General features: G+C 40.2%; 1 protein-coding gene and 1 long non-coding RNA gene across 2 annotated transcripts; one reads left to right on the top strand and one right to left on the bottom strand.

Moving 5' to 3' along the window:
* Positions 1-2,041: 2,041 nt before the first annotated feature.
* On the top strand, positions 2,042-16,809 carry CSRP3 (cysteine and glycine rich protein 3). The gene is given in 7 exon segments (XM_027662199.1): positions 2,042-2,371; positions 2,373-2,430; positions 8,506-8,637; positions 12,563-12,731; positions 14,144-14,279; positions 14,954-15,047; positions 16,132-16,809. Coding segments are annotated over 7 exon segments (879 nt in total). The 5' UTR covers positions 2,042-2,161; the 3' UTR covers positions 16,212-16,809.
* Positions 6,573-15,069, bottom strand: LOC113956038. Its single transcript, XR_003530728.1, has 7 exons — positions 14,817-15,069; positions 11,756-11,942; positions 10,462-10,569; positions 9,341-9,517; positions 9,079-9,205; positions 8,511-8,682; positions 6,573-7,027 (listed from the first exon to the last, which is right to left on the bottom strand). It is a non-coding gene; the product is annotated as an uncharacterized LOC113956038 (long non-coding RNA).
* Positions 16,810-16,846: the final 37 nt, after the last annotated feature.

The following is a 16,846-nucleotide window of genomic DNA, read 5'->3' on the forward strand; positions in this document are numbered from 1 at the left end:
TGTTAGGGATCCTAACACGAATCACCAAGGGTGCAAAACTTTTTAGAAGCTTCTCAGTGCTTCCCATGCACTCCAATAGTGAACTCAGTCCTGCCTCAACCCCTCCTCACTACCTTCTTAAAAGAAACCTTCATCACTGTCATGGTTTGAAATTGGCCGCCCTGAGAGGCTGGGGGGGCTCAGAGGTGATTGGGTGCCAGGACAGTGTTCCCTGGAGAGCCAATCAGCACTCACGTTGTTCGCTTCTGCTCAAAATCATATATACACAGCACCGGAAGTGGTTGACGGTCTTTCTGTTTTGCTGTTGGTGTCTGCTGCGTGTAGGTGTAGGAGGCCAGGGGGTGGCTGGACTCCCTCTTTCCCCCCTCTGGGGGGGAGAGAGGAGCCCTGCGGCCCCCCCCAGCTCTGCCTGGGCCGGAGTTGGAAGCAGCATTTGGAGTGTGTGCTGTGAAGGAAGAAATTCACAGCACCTGAGGTAAGAGAAGAGAGGCAGGCTTTGCAGCCAAGCCCTCTCTTCCCCCTCCTTTCTGCAGTTAAAGCTGTGGAGGGGGGCTTTTTCTTTCCCTCCGCTGTGAAGTGGAGGAGAGGCTCAGCATTGGGGCTGAGCCAAGAGATGGGCCGGAGGAGGAGGCCCGGCGCTCGGGAGAAGAATCCCAGGCAAAATTGGAGATGGGCCAAGAGCTCAGGAGTTGCCCTGCCGAAGCTTACCAGGGGCAGCCGAAAACTGACTCAGAGGACGCTTGATAAGCTGAACTACACTGCAGCAGCCTATGAACCGAAGTATGAGATCGAGAGGGAAAGATCACACAGCAGACCAAGGAGCAAGGACTCAAAGCTACTTTCTTGGACTTCGTGAGGAGAAAGACTGCAACAAACAGCCGGAGCTTGGTGAGGGGGGAGCGTTCAGGCCCTGAACACTCCCACGAGGGAGAAACTGGTTACTTCCCAACCTGAAAAGGCTCTTCCTGGACTAAAGTTAAAGGGAGGGGCTTGAAAGAACTGACAGAAATTTAATATATATGTATACAGTTGCTTTTAGTTTGTACAGTACATTTATTTGTGTAAATAAATGTATATACTTCCCCTTCCCCCTATAGAAGCCTCTGGCCTGAAAGTTTCTCTCCGGTGTTAGTATAAATTGTGGGAAGGGGTGGGGGTAAGCCTGGAAACTGGATTTTTAGATTTCTAATGTGGCTCAAACTGCCACAATCCCACAGACACTGCACTGTCCCCTCTGCATTTGGAATTATCTGACACAGGTAGAAGAGTCCAATTAACTACCCAGGGGGAATGACCAAAAAGGGATGGACTCTGGCTCTCCTGCTTAGGAAAATATAGTCCTTCAACTTTACACCAAGGATCTGTCTCTGCATTATAAAATCCTTGCCTGACTCAAAAGCAAATGGATTTATAGGCTCCTAAGAGTTTGCATAGCAGCCTGAGCAAACAGACCCCTAAAATCCTAAAGTCTGATGTGGATTTGGTATTTAATTTCCTTACACTCCCATGAAATTCCCTGAGAATTTTGGCTTCAGAGTTCTGGTGTTTAACCCCTGGGCTGTAAGGGCTTGGCCCTTTCACATGCAGTAAAGTCCATGATGCCAAACAAAGTTGCTAAATTCAGGCATCCCAATAGAAAATAAGAATTGGCATCTAAAGCTTTAAAACCTGTAAAATAAAACCTTGTAAAAAGTGAATTTTAAGTGCTTCATACTTTATTGCTCACCTCTCTAACACATCTGCAGCATCATCCATTTCCAAGGGACTCAGTCAGGCATGGCAAATATAACTGCAGTTATCAGACAGGCTAAATATTATACATATTAACAAACCATCTTAATGCCTAAAAACAGTAAAAAAATGAAAGATTACAGTGAAAAGCATAATTCCCTGTATCCTAGAAGGCAAACTAGTTGTATCTATCAAATCATGAACTGCAGAATTAAATGCTTTTTGGGTTACAAATGTTGTGTTCCAGAGGGTGCTGCAAACAGGTTTTGATTCATTATTATTTTTAACAATTTAATATTGGCATTGTGACCATTAATAACTAAATCCTCATTTCAAAGGACTGTTATTTCATGATTCACATTTAAGCAATGCAGGAGAGTAACTATAAAACTTTAATCTTTATTTCTGATCTGTTAGGCTGCAGTCAGGAATGTCCTTTAGGTGTAATCCAAGGGGCTGCATTGTTGTCCACCTACTCACGAGTGGACATGGGGGACCAAAATGCCAGGCTTTTGTCAGAGGTTATTTTCAGCTTGGTGATAGCAATGGCATTGCTCAGATCCCTGAAACTCTCATTCCCCTCCCCTCCCAGCTTATAGGGCTGACAGTGGTGGTCACTGCATTTAAGAAGTGCAGGGACCCCTCCTGTTCCAACCCTTGGAGGCCTAAGGAAAGAGGGAGACACTTCAAGCAACTCTGGTAAGTTGCGTCCAGTGGGTTCTGCCAAGACTGTCTGATACAAGGGGTTTGGGCAATATTTTCCTAATAGGTGGTTGCTTAACAAAGAAAAATGTGCAGGCATAGTACAGAAACATGATTCCTGCAGAGCTGAGAGCAGTATTTTAGGTTTGGAGTAGCCACCTCATAAGAGATTCTTCTGGACTTTTCAGCCTGGAGAGTAGCTACTGGTGTTGCAAGAACAGAGTTGTGGGGATCCTCGTTACAGACACTCATTTTGACTATGAAAGGCTGGATAACAGAAGTTTCAGAATGCTTGAAAATTGTGTTTCAAAGCTACTGAATTATTTTTTCCACAAATGATTTGGTTTTAAAAAGCATATGTACAAAGCATACAAATTTGGGTGCTTTCATGATTTCTCAGTTAATAGGATTTTAGAAGTAAAAAAACCAAAACAGCATCCCCTAAAACTTCAAAATATTTAATGTTAGTGACCAATTGGTTTTATATCAAATAGGAAGAAAACTTCTATGCAGACTTGGAAGAAAATGGCTAGATAACTGGATGCAGGATGAAAGAATTATTCCCACATCCATCACTCAGGCATTACAAGAGAGTGTGATTGGTCAAGTCTTCAGAAAAGCCTCAATAATTTAAATAAATAAATAAATAAATAAATACATGTTTTTCCTTTGAAATAATTTTACCCTTAGGTAGAAAGCTTTTCAAAGAATAGGGTTTGTATGTGGATAAAATAATTCTGTGTCTTAATCATCACAGTGCTATTTCAAAGTAGGTAATAGCTTTACTTGGCACTTAAAAGACTTAGTGCACAGAAAAGGATTTAGAGAAGGATCTCGTGGAACGAAAAGTGAAAGCTGATAGCCCAGGATTAGGTCTGAAAAAAGGAATGGGACATTTGTACAGCAGGATACAGCTTTCCACAGCCACATGGATCAAACTGAACTCTAAGCACATATTTACAAATATTTGAGTGTGGGGTGTCACTGTTTTTTAAGTCAGAATGAAGTACCTTGTCCTACTTGTAGGATGAATGTAGTACCTTGTCAGGATACCATTTTTTTTGGAGATGCAAACTTAAATTTCTGCAAAAGTGTACATCAAGGAAGTTTCAAAAGAAATGTGGCATCCCTATGCTAGAAAATAATAGATAATTTGGAAGAACAAAGATGAAAGCAATGGGAAACTATCAGCTACACACAACACATGCCTCATATCATGCCAGTTAAAATCTTTTGTTTCAAAAGGAGTGTGTAACTTAGGGTGACCAGTGACCAACGCAAAATCAATTTTTACTTTCTTGTGTCAGCGTCGGAATTCCCACCCTTTGATTTCTATGTGTTGCTTTACTGCAGAAATGAAGGGAAAATGCTAATCGTTACGAGATCATGGTGGAAGCTCAAGGTATGACACCTAAATAATAAACTTAAAATTTACCTGTATCCAAAGTCCACTGAATGAATCAGAAGATATAAGAGTATAAGCAATATCACATCTTCATTAAAAGAGCTCAACTTTCAAACACAAATGTTTCCTCTATTGTGAATCTGTCCTGCTGAGAGAGAACTCATTCTGCAAGGGATTGGATTTCGACAGAAACACCTTCAGGCTATTCGAGATGCAGTGGCAGGAATTGTGCCTTGCACTGCAGACCAATAGAGAGACATAAAACCTCCCCATGAGTGTTAGTTGCAGTGAAAGAGAGAAACTAGAGCAGCATTTTATTGCTACTGTATAAAGGAAGAGATATATCGTTACCCCCCCAGCGCTTGTGGGGGTGTAACACTGAGGACATCAAATGAGTCACTGGTGGTCACAGGACAGGTCACAGCAGAGCTGTGATTAGATACCAGAATGAAGTCCTGGCTGCATTGGCATCTCCCACAGACTTCAGTGTGGAAAAGAATTTCAAATGCAGCCTTAATACTTGCATTTCAGTGTAGACAGGGATATTTGGATTTGATACCATTAGTGCTTATTCATTAGGTAAGGCATTGGTATTCTTTGAGTCTAGACCAAGTATGTAGCTGGGACTAAAATGGAGAGAGATGGAAGGCACATCCTACCCACCAGTCCCCATTCAGCAATTCTACTACCAGTGCTCACAAAGACCAATATTTCCCATTCTGTTTATCCCCTTCAAAGCCATCCTGTAGCATATGTGGCACCAGAAATAATCCTCCCAGCCACACAGTACACAACTTCTGCAGCCCATTCAGATAAAGCCTGAGCTCCAGACTGTCAAATACATGAGCATGTAAAAGGGAAAACCTTGTGTTTAGAACGGAAGCACCAAAACTACTTTCAAGACTTTTTTCACCTGCAGCACTGTCTGGCACTTGCACTGCGTTTTACTCCTCTACACAACTGCATCAGGCCAGTACTGTGTCCACCATCCATTGAGATCAGTGGATCTAAATATATTTTTGGGTTATATTCTTATCGATAGCACTTTGATTAGAGTAAGACACTCTGTGACAGTGATGTGACACCCGGATTTGTACAGGATGACTAAGAGCCCAAAAGAAGACAGCTCACAATGTTTTCATGCCTGTGCAGAGCACACAAACACTTCAAAGGCTCCCTTGCTCCAAGCCTGGCCCATATAGCTGATATAAGCTCTAAATAACAGGAGGCACGTATCCCTGGCTGCACATCTTGTGTATAAATTCTACTCCATATAGTAACTGCATTTTGAGGAACAATACAAGCTGCTGAATAGTAACAGAGCAAGTTCAAGAACACTCCTCCAGTTTAACAGTACCGTGAGTGCCTACGTATTGCAGTACTAACACAAAAGTTTATTTAATAATAAATAAACACATTTATTACATTTAGGATGAGTCCACTCTACTTCCCACTAGATCACCAGAATATAAGCACCATGCGGTGAGCAGACACTGCAAGTTAATCAGATTAAGACAACTAAATTCAGGGAATTTCAAGGGGATTTAGATACTGACATCTAATGAAATTATGTATATTTTTTTCTGATAACAAGTGGGAGACTGAGTTCTATTTGCACTTTGTGAAGATGGAGATTTATCCACATTTATAACTTAGACGAGTAGAAAACACTGAATGCCATGTACCTTCTGGACTTTATTTGCACAGGCACCATCCACAGGGATGGCACTGTAGTTCAGTGTCCAGAGAGATGATCAAAACAAGGACAGGACCTGCCCTAGTACTTCACCCAGCTGTTACTCCAGCCAGAACAGACATTGTGGCACACATGGCTGTTCTTCCCCTGGCATCCTTGTAGTTTTACTGTGACTTTCTTCTTCCTCCTACAGCTTTCCATCAGGTGATGCCAAGAAAACATGGAAAATGTGTATGCGTGCCCAGTCATGTTACTATAATTAGCCTCAGGGACAATGGTTCTTCTGAGAGCTCTAACCATGGCCCCTGACAGCACAAGGTTCACTATCACACATTATCAGACTTTTTAAGAGATTATTTTCCCCCCTTCAGCTAATGATGTAATTGGAGCTACTTTCCAACAACTATCTCATTGCCAAAGACAGAGATGCTTGGTGTGCCTTTGAGGGGAACTAACACAGCACAAATAGCTTTACAGAGACCAGAGGTACAAACCTCCCTGGCAGCTACCAGTGCTGCCTCAGCTGGGAAGGGATTCCACTGGAAACCTGATTTGAAAGAGAACACAAAAATCTCATTTTAATTTTCAAGAAAGTGTCACAAAACTGATTGTTATGCCCAGTCTCTCTTCCTTCTTTTAAAATGCTTGAAGCATCACTTGAACTATTTTCATAAGAGAAAATGGCACCAACATGAAAGTACTTTAAAAATAGAAGAAAATATAGAATGGTGGAATAAGATTCTATCTACATGAAAGATTTCTCTCTGTGCCTTTATCTCACATTTAAAATAAATGAAAAAAGAATTTAGCAGTGCTGTTCAGTAAAGGTTTCACTGAGTGAGAGGGATCAAATCCACTATATGTTTCTTGCCTGCAATTAGTTTTGTTTCTTATTTCAACTACATTAGGTTTATGCTTCTTACTCATTACACCAGATAAATAGAATTAGAGGAAAGATGAGTTTTCTTTTCCTTTTTGCATCATTACTGTTTTGGAACTGCCACAGCAGTCCATGAGCAGCCTCCCAAGAGAGCTGAGAGGGTCTGGAAGAGATTAACGATGGTGCTGCTGTGTTACAGCAAAGGACTGGGCTGACTGAGCTGGGGAGGGTGTTCAGCTGAGCACAAATCAGCCTCACAAAGAGGAGGGGAGATTGGACCCTGCATGAGGATGACAGATGTGCTGTCTACCACACGTACCAGTCACAAGAGTGACTATTTAATTACACAGGGTTAAAGAGATACTAATCATTGCTGTGCTAAGGCAGAGAGGTTTGGATGTGCTGGTACCTGCACTGCTATCAAACACTGACTGTAAAACCTGCTCACATTGCCATGTCTCCAGTGCTATGGCTTCAGTGTGTGCACACACTCTCATGCCACCTTCCTTTTACTGGACAGACTCTTACACCATTGTGGGATTTTTGGTGTTAGTTGTCAGAAAGAATTCCCTTCAGGCTGCAGAGCTGGCATGTAGACATTGTTAATTTCATTCTGGAATTCAGAAGATTACAGAACAGAAGTCACTACGATGATGATAAGCAGGGGACATTAGTGTCCAGTGTGAATGTATAGTAAAATATTAGTCTAATATGCAAGTAATTGAAAATACTGGCTTATGTTACATCACCACTGTGACTTACATCACTCTAAACTCCCCTCTATCTCTCACTTGATCTTAGAAGAAAATTCTCAGGTGGCAGGCCTGATTTAGCATTCAAAACCCTTTTCTTAGTTGAAAGTATCTTATGGTGAATTTAATCAAACACAAATAGCACAAGCAGACTTCAAAATAACTATAATAAGAAGGTGACTGGTTTTCCAAGAAGGAGAAGGAAGGCCTGTGCCAGGAGCTTGGAACAACCTGATAATATGATGTGCAGATGACAAGATGACATCCCAGTCTTTCCAGAAACGATGACTCAAACAAGAAAACAGAAGGGCAGCCTGAGGGCTGGGCTTGTTTCTGATATGTGATAGCACAATCATCATGAAGGGCACTGAGCCATCAGGCCACCTGAGCTGGGCTCCTGCCCCTCACAATGCCCTCCTGTGACCTTGGCCAAGTCACTTCAACAGTCACTGCAACAGCAACCACTGCTCTTCTTTTCCCTTATGTTTACATTTCAAAAACAATTGAAAAAGAAAGAAAGAAACCTACGTTAGGAACCTATCTATTATTACCTTACGATGGCTGTGCAGCACAGGGACCTTGCAGCTGTCTCATGAGGAATTCAGAAAAGTAACAAACAACTTGTTTCTACTGATGTGTCCTCTTAAAGTGCCCTTGTTAAACTTCAAGGTGGAATTATCCAGGTATGAATTGTATAAAAAAAATCATACTGGTAAAGAATGTGTGACCAAGGCAGCTTATGAGGTACTGGATGAAGCAGCACTTGCTTTGGAGAGGCATAACTAGTCTACCTGTTAACAGAGAGTCGAGGTAGGAAGCTGTTCTGTAGAAAATTTAATGCCAAATACTGTCCAGACTTTTGCTTCACTCCAGTAAAGCTCCAAAGTATTTGCTAGCCTCCATTAAAATTTGCCTCAAAAACCAGATCAACACACACTAAGCAAAAACTGAGGGGAAAAGGCTACACTGCGGTACAGAGGAGGGCAGAACTAAAAGTAAATGACTATTTGATGGAAAATAAATCCTAGATCCACTTCTCCAGAAGAAATTTCAGTGGTATTAGCACTTTTTCACCAATACACCTCACAATCATTTCACGTATTTACCATCACAATATACTAAGCTAAGGAACAGCCTTATTTACAAGAGGTCACACAGGACAGAGGATTTGGACTGTCCATGCCCCTAAAGCACCAGGGTAGCTCCTTCACTCATGGGTAGTACATTGCAAGTATGCAAGAGCAATTGACTGGAGAGGGGGGGAAAATATAATAACTTTTTAAAAAAAAAATCAAGCTGTTCTGTTTAAAATAATTCACTTTGCAATTTGATTTTCTAGGTTACCTCTCAGAGACAGGGATGCCGAACTGGGGGGGTGGAGCCAAATGTGGTGCCTGTGAAAAGACCGTGTACCACGCTGAGGAAATCCAGTGCAATGGAAGGAGCTTCCACAAGTCCTGCTTCCTCTGCAGTAAGCCGGGCTACACTGGTTCAACTTCACAACATCCCCATAGTTCTGTATAAATGTTGCATCAATTCTAGTACATTTACTTTTGTATTACTTTGCAGGCAGTTTTCTAGCCCTTTACCCCAAGCAATCTGCATCTTGGGCTCCTGGCTTTTCTCTTTCCAAGAATTAGATGGTTTTTGTTAGGGACACTCAAGTGCTGCAGGATCATGGTATCATGGCCCACCTCCAAGACACCCTTCTCCTCTGTCCTACAATTTGGCATTTTACAGGTTTGCTTCAAGTTAAAAAGTCCAGCAGAACTAAACAAACACTCATCAGACAGAAGGATGTCTTATTAGGCTGTTAGAGGAGATGACTATGACAGTGAGTCCTTACATTAATCCATTTCACACAGAAAAGCTGGAAGACAGCAACCTGGGGGCATCAAAACCTCCAACTTACCTTAGTCTCTTTCCCCCCCCAATATTTCATGTAGTTCACTTTTACTTGCTCTTTCCCTCCCACACTCCACTGTGATGTTTGGCAGATGGCTTCCAGAAATCTTGCTTTCTCTGCAGATGAGCTAGCACTTAAAAAAAAAAAAATCAGAGAGAAGGTATCAATTCAGCTCTGTTTGCCCTTTGCGGAGAGAGAGCAAACAATTTGCTAAGAACTAAAAGTAGATGAAGAGTTTATTTTGCAGACAATGTTTGAGATTTAGTACCTTTGCAGTATGAATTCCATTGAAGCCATTGAATCCAATTTTTCACCCTCTTTTCCCAGATGGAAAGAGGCGTGAGGCTATAACACACTTAGCTGACATGGTGCAGTCAATGCAAAACAAGTTCAAAGGACACACTGGAGTTTACCTGGCTTTCTCCAAGTGCCCTGCAATTGATGCCTAAAAGGTAGAATAAGAAAGAATTCCTTCAAATCTTTTCAGTTATATGACAACTTTCAGCCAATTCTTACAGAATGGTAAAAGAAAAAATCTCAGTCTCAACTAGTGCCTTCTTATTGCTTCCATGTGCTGCTTATAACAATTAATACTAAATATCAGAGAAACTAATAAAAATAAGCATCTGTCCTAACAGAACATAGTTAATAGTATTTATCAAGTTTAAATTTCATTCTTAGTATAAGTGATTTTTTTTTTAAGTGGTTCATGATAAACAATATATATATGTTACATTCTGACAACAGTTTGGTTTGTTTTGGTGGCTTTTTTGGTTGGTTGGTTGGTTGTGTATTTTGTTGCAGATTTTTTATTTACTTTATCTTCCCCTTGTGGTTGTATGTCTGAGCTAATTTATTAATAGGTTAGATACCAAAAAAAGTATCCCCATAAGAAATATGTTTAAGGTCAAAAAGTAAAGATGCATCTAAGCCCAGCTGGCATATGAGAGGTATGTTAATTGGCTTTATTTCTACCATGATTTACACACACTATTCAGCAGCTCTGGATGCCTCAGGATCATGTATCACATTCACGGGCTTTTCTATGAACCAATTATAGGATTTCATTTCTTGACAGAAGGAAACCAATCCTCCCCAGTGTAATCTCAGGTATGGAAAGAGTTAACCTGTTTAGCTGAGCTTTTCTGTATTTCAGATATATAATATATATTACATAATATTTGACCAGACAAAACAGATCCGTAGTTTTCAACCAAAGAGTTCAATTTCAGCAAAATTATAAACAATTCAAAGCAATCTGTTAACACAGGAAGAATCAGACAAGCTAAACTATAAATCACACTCTCTTCTCTCCATAGTTTTGCCCTACAAACATTATGAGAGAGAAACCTCTTTCCAACAATCTCTACTTCCCATGCTGTTCTTTACCTGCAGATTGTTGTTTCCCTGTCAGGTTTTACTCAAACTGCGAGGGACATTTGGCAGGATCTCACACTGTCAACCTGAGTCTCCTCAGTGCCGGAGGGTGACCAGGATCTGTTGGCAGATGACAGGTCTCAAAGTTATTTCAACAATAGCACTTCAAGGGCTTCTGCTCCATCTGTTGTGGTGAATTGATACCCTATCCCTGAGGTACCAGAAATAGAAACACTTTATCTGCTGCTAGAGTTTCCATCATCCCTTAACTCCCTTAGCAAACTTAATTACCATCTCGAAGCAGAAGAGATTGTCGCACAAGGAGATCAGATTCACACATTTACAGAAGCCCTTCATTTTATCTCTATTAACTATAAAGGTCTTTGCAAAACATTTTCCTCTCTATGCAGTACAGGGAGGAGGAAAGCCAAAGATAAGCAGAGGGCTGGAGACACATAAGTAGTATGTTATGCAGTCTGGTCTAGCAGAAGGTGTCTCTGTCCATGGCAGGGGGTTGGAACTGGATGATCTTTAAAGTCCCTTCCAACCCAAACCATTCCAGGTATTCTATAATTAAAGCCGCAGAGATTCCAGTATTGGCTTAAACTACCTGAGGTGGATGAATTTGACTCACAGGAGGATATTTAAAATAAACAGACGGGAAAGGGACTAATCAAGCCCTCAGTTGGCTCCTCTAGAGCTTGCACTTCCAACCACTTTCAATACTTCTGTATTTCACACCTTTCTGGTGCATACATGAACTAAGTAACTTGATTTTCCAAGCTATCCACAGTTCATGCATGACTGGAATGCCCTCTGCAGGACATGTACTTGCTCGAAGGAAGCTAGAGAGAAGGCTTTAGCTTTTTTTTCTTTTGCCTCTATCAACCACTGTTGACTTCGTAAGAAGTGTTGAAATATTAATTTTTTAGCATCCTAGAAAATCCTGGTTTTCTACAGGCTCTCTGAATTGAGAGCTTCTTCCTCTCTCAATGGGGTGGAGGTTTTCTCACACCAAGTTCCCAGAGTGGAACAGTTACCAAGCAGCTGAGGAGTGTAGCTACTGGTTTTTTCTCCATTCATTATTGTCCCATTTCTTTGCATAAGCACCAAGGGCATCCACTGATCCAGTAACAGAATTTAAACTCTAAACGCTGACCAGGTTTCAGATAAGCAAAGAACTGTGAGAGAGTAATTGAGCTTCCATGGCCACTCCATGAAAATAGCCACTCTTGGAACTCATCTCAGCAACACCAGTTAGCTCTGGGTGTGCCTTGTATTTCTCAAAACATAGATACTTGCTTACCAAGATCCCCAAATAAGCAGCTGTTAGCACTCAGTAGCCTCTAGTCCGTCCAAGTTGAGGCTTGGCTTAAAGTAGTGCTGCAGAGGACATAACTTGTACTCCCTGGTGAAAGCTGAGCATTCCCATGGCATCTTCTGTCCAAAAGTCTCCCAGACCTTCCTAGTAAGCTAAGCCAAGCCGTATTTCTCTGTAACAAACACGACTTGTAAGAGGTCTCTGTTTTGGGAACGGCTTTAGTCATACTCCTGTCATCCCAGAGGAAGTCCTATGGAGCTGAGATTTACTTCCTTTGCCTTGGTGCCACAGCTTGAACAAGCAAATAATATTAAAAAAAACCCAAATCAACATATCCTACCTGACTCTGGACATGGTATTATATTATAGCCTCTTTTAGAAACAAACCTGAGCTGAGAAAGCCACCACAGACTCAGAAAGAATATTTTGAAAGGTCCAGATGCTCAGTGGAATCAACACCCCTGCAATCTCCTTTCCCCCCTTTTTCAAGGTTTGGGAGTTTAGGATGGTTATCTCGAATCCATCTTAACATCACAGATCTAGACAAATTGCCTTGACAAGCCAATGATTTCCCTGGGGCTACAGTATAACTTCAGAGAGGCAAAAGAGGAACATGTTGTGTGCACACACCTATTTTAGGAACAGCCCAGTCAAGTTTTATACTGACCAACTCCTTTTCCTATATTTTTAAAGGTAAACAAACATAACCACTAAATTTAACTACTCTGAACTACATGAATTCAACTTTGAAAACACAAATGTTGATAGATGCCTCTCTCTGCCTGTATCCAGTGGCCTGCAGGAAAGCTCTGGACAGCACCACAGTGGCAGCTCACGAATCCGAAATCTACTGCAAAACCTGTTATGGGAGAAAATATGGTCCCAAAGGTGTTGGCTTTGGACAGGGGGCCGGATGCCTCAGCACTGACACTGGTGACCACCTGGGCTTGAACCTGCAACAGTGAGTCAAACCCCACTGACAGCACCTTTCTCTGGTCCTACTTGTCTCTTAGCAGGGTATTTTAGACATTTTATTCTGTTTCCATAACAACATCCAGCATTAAGTAGCAGATCAGACTTTCCTACACCCTTTCCTTCCAGGGACACAGTAATTTACCAGTTTTTAATGATTCTCAGTCTCTTTAAGCCTTCTTTACAAATTATTTTCTCCTTCCATAGGCAATTATTGTGCAGAAGTAGCCCTTATATGCCACCACAGCTGTAAATATCCACTGCAACTGTATGCTGCCATTTGTAGCACAGTGGTAAAGTCACATTCACGGTAGAAAACGAGAAAATATATATATATATTTTTTATTTTTAAAATATATATATATATATTTTATTTTTTTTTCCCTGTCAGAGGCTAAAATCCAGTTTGGTTTTACTCTTAGAGAAATAATCACACTACCACATACTGCTAGCTCTCCTCTTAGTAGGGGAAATAACGTTTCTAAATCCTCCCTGTGGCTTTAATAACACAAACACACTGAGAATGTGTTTGAACAAAGGAATTCTAATGGGATCCCATCTTCCAAAAACGCATAATTAGCTCTGACAGTACATTTTTACAGGATTTTTTTTTTACGACTCTCAAAGCTGCACATTTCCAAATCAGCAATGCTTCCTTCTGGTATAAGGAAACCAATTAACCAATATGCCGTGTAGGGAATAAAAGCTTAAACAATGTATTCAGATGTGGCTCCTTGTGCGATATGAAGCCATTATTAGCAGAGTTCTGCATCAAAAACTGTCACATCCTGTAGATATAATGACCTGTTGCAGTCCATCAATCCAGTAATTCAGAAATCATTCTGTGAAAGGTTTTAAGCATAAACTCATAACACACAATGTCCAGAAACACAAAGCAAAGCTACTTTTCTGACGTGTTTTTGACCCCGAGCCAGGTAAAAACCCCAATTCCCTTGTCCAAATGTTTCACTGCCTAATGAAACATCTGTATGCAAAAATACGTATTTTTATTTTCTACTCATTGAGTAACAGCAGACAGCCATTTATAAAGGAGAGAGTGCTCTTCTGCTTGTATTTTCCCTCTTGCTTTTCCATAAAACAAAGTTGTTTTTTTACTTTCATTTTTCATTAAATGCAATCTTTTCTGCATTTGGCTGCTGTCAGCTCTATGCACTCAGCCCAGAACAGGCAACATCAGAGCTTACAGTACCAGCTTTTCCATCACACAACACAGAATTCACTAGAATACTTTGATTTTCCCCTTTTTAATCCCCAGTTTGCACATCAGAGAACAGCAATTCAGTATTTTTCATCCCTTACCAAAAAACCCATTAAACACTTTTTCTAAGGTAGGTAACATTTGAAGCAGCATTTAAAAAGCACTGAAACCTTGTGTTTTAGGGGGTCACCAAAGCCTGCTCGCCCTTCTACACCAACTAATGCTTCAAAGTTTGCCAAAAAGATGGTAGATGTGGATAAATGTCCCCGTTGTGGCAAATCAGTGTATGCTGCAGAGAAGATCATGGGAGGAGGAAAAGTAAGTAGTTACTTCAGCACTAGAAACAAAACACAGTTTTATAATGGTGATAAACTGTAGCTAATAGGTCCTTGATCATTTAAATTTTCATTCATAGTCTCAATGAAGAAAACATGAAGCAGCAAATTGATTGAGTGGGATGTACTTTCAGGTCTAAAATCATGTGCCTTTTGTAAACCTCCAACTTTTCCCTTCTTACTGATGTCTGAAGAACAACCCCTGACTACTGTACAGCCTGGCTCTTCCTCCACCTTTGGGGGATATTTATAAACATTTATTTGTAGTGGCAATTACAGATACATTAAAGAGATCCTGTAACTAGAAAAACAGAAGCCTTTCTCAAATGACATGCAAAGCTCTCTGCTTGAGGAACTCTCACTAGAATATGATCTCTGTACACTGAAGAAGTGCCCAAAATAAGGGTAGTATCTCCAGCTCCCTGCTTTTTACTAGACCTCCATTAATAATTGTGCATCAATAAAAAGTCACTCGGTAACTCTTGACATGGTACAATAATGTAACTGAAATAAGACTAACCTGGAATGACTAAAAATGGAAGCCACGAGATCAACAGAAAGATTTTAACCTTTTCACACTGTAAAAAGTAGTAGTTCTTCATTTCTTGTACCTGTGCACTTTCTGTAATACACAATGAATTGTCTTCATCTCCTCAGCCCTGGCACAAGACGTGTTTCCGCTGCGCTATTTGTGGGAAGAGTTTAGAATCCACGAATGTTACAGACAAAGACGGAGAGCTCTACTGTAAAGGTGAGAGTTCCAGAGAGCTGAACTGGGTTACTGAGTCAATCTAAAATTAGTCTCTTTAGATCTAGGAAAACCAACTTCAGGAAATTTCGTTTTATCTTTTTTTTAACAACTTTCTGAAAGCAAAGCAAAGAGCCGTGGTAACATTGCAATTGCAGCTTATAATATTAACATTTAAAGTTAAATGCTGTAATTTTTCTACAAATATCTCTCAGATCTACCCTCAGATCTTTTAACAGAACATTGGCCATCTCTGCTGGGCAGGCTCTTGTACCTGCACCATCTCACTCACTAAAATAAAAAATCCACATAGATACAGGTCTGCAGAGGTCATCTGGAATTCTTGACAATTAAAGATACTTCCGCTGTATTGGTAGCACAGAAGATAATGCATTGATGCTAAACTATACATCTAGATGTTCTCAAATTCTGAAAGTCCACAGACTTTACTTGACTCTCAGAAACACCTTATGGGGGAAAAATATGCCAAGGTTTTATATCCCAAGCTAAACTTTATAGAGAACCCTAAAGAAGAATATTGAAGTTCTGTGACTTTGGGTACACTTTGTCAGCCACAAGTGATCAAATCACCACATCAGGAGAAACATGCTGACCATTACTACTTCCTTAGCAGAGCTGTGATAAAAAACTATGCACACACTTACCAATACACAGTTCAAATGGAATGGTTTAAATGCTCATCAATAGTTTCAAAACTATGCTCCAGTTCTTTTACCTCCTGGAAAACTACTGACTCATTACTCAGCCTGAATTATTCACCAGATCAAGTTTTACTGAGTATTTTTCACACAGGAAAGTAGCTTTAATGAAAACATTACTTAGATCTTAAACCTATAGTTAGTTTCCTAATTTTTTTGAGATCACCAGATGCAACTTTTGTGTAATTCAAGTATGTGATTTCAGTTTCACTACTAAAACCTGCCAACACTTGTGGGAAATAAGCTATTTCAGATTTCCTTCCTTTTATTAACTTAAATTTGGTAGTGATCTAAAAACTAAAACCAAAAGACATTTACCCCTACCTGAGAACATTTAGAATTCAAAAACATTCCTCCTTCTTTTGCAGTTTGCTATGCAAAAAATTTTGGTCCCAAAGGAATTGGGTTTGGTGGCCTCACTCAAGTGGAAAAGAAAGAAAGTGAATGAGAAGAAATGGATGCAATAGTCTCAAACTGATGTTGACGCCACCAAGTGATAGTTGTCAAGTAGAACATTAAACATCATATATTGCTAAGAACATAGGGCATTTGGGCAAGATTTTCCACCTTGCAGGAAGAATTTGTGAGCTTATATCTTAAATTCTTGGATTAGATTAAAAAGGTACAGTGATAAAAGAAGGTTCATGTCTGTTTTACAGTAAACAAAGACAAAAAAATCCTTGTGTAATATTATTGCTTCTTAAACTAGTATTTAGCACATTTTAGATTGAAGTTTTAGATTGAGCTTAGTGTCCCATAGAGATACCTTATGGAGTGCAGGGTCTGAGTGTTCGAGTTAGACTGTATTTTCCTTTGTCCACCATGTTACTCTATTCCTACCAATCTCCTAGATGTGTTTTGAACGTGTTGGCATTTTGTATTGTGACAAGGTAGAGGTTATTCACTTTGAGACAATTAAAAAGGGTTTGAAATTCTTTCTATCAAAGAAAAACAGAACTTTCCTAGAATGCAGTGTTGTAAGTTTTGTCACTGTCTGTTTTCAAGCTACAATAAAGTACTTACTGCTTCACATTATTTTCATTTGAATTTGCTTGTGCTTTTACATTCTACAATGTTGCAGAT

This window comes from Corapipo altera, unplaced genomic scaffold, assembly GCF_003945725.1.
Source record: "Corapipo altera isolate COAL_440 unplaced genomic scaffold, ASM394572v1 RXGC01000072.1, whole genome shotgun sequence".
NCBI lineage: Eukaryota > Metazoa > Chordata > Aves > Passeriformes > Pipridae > Corapipo > Corapipo altera.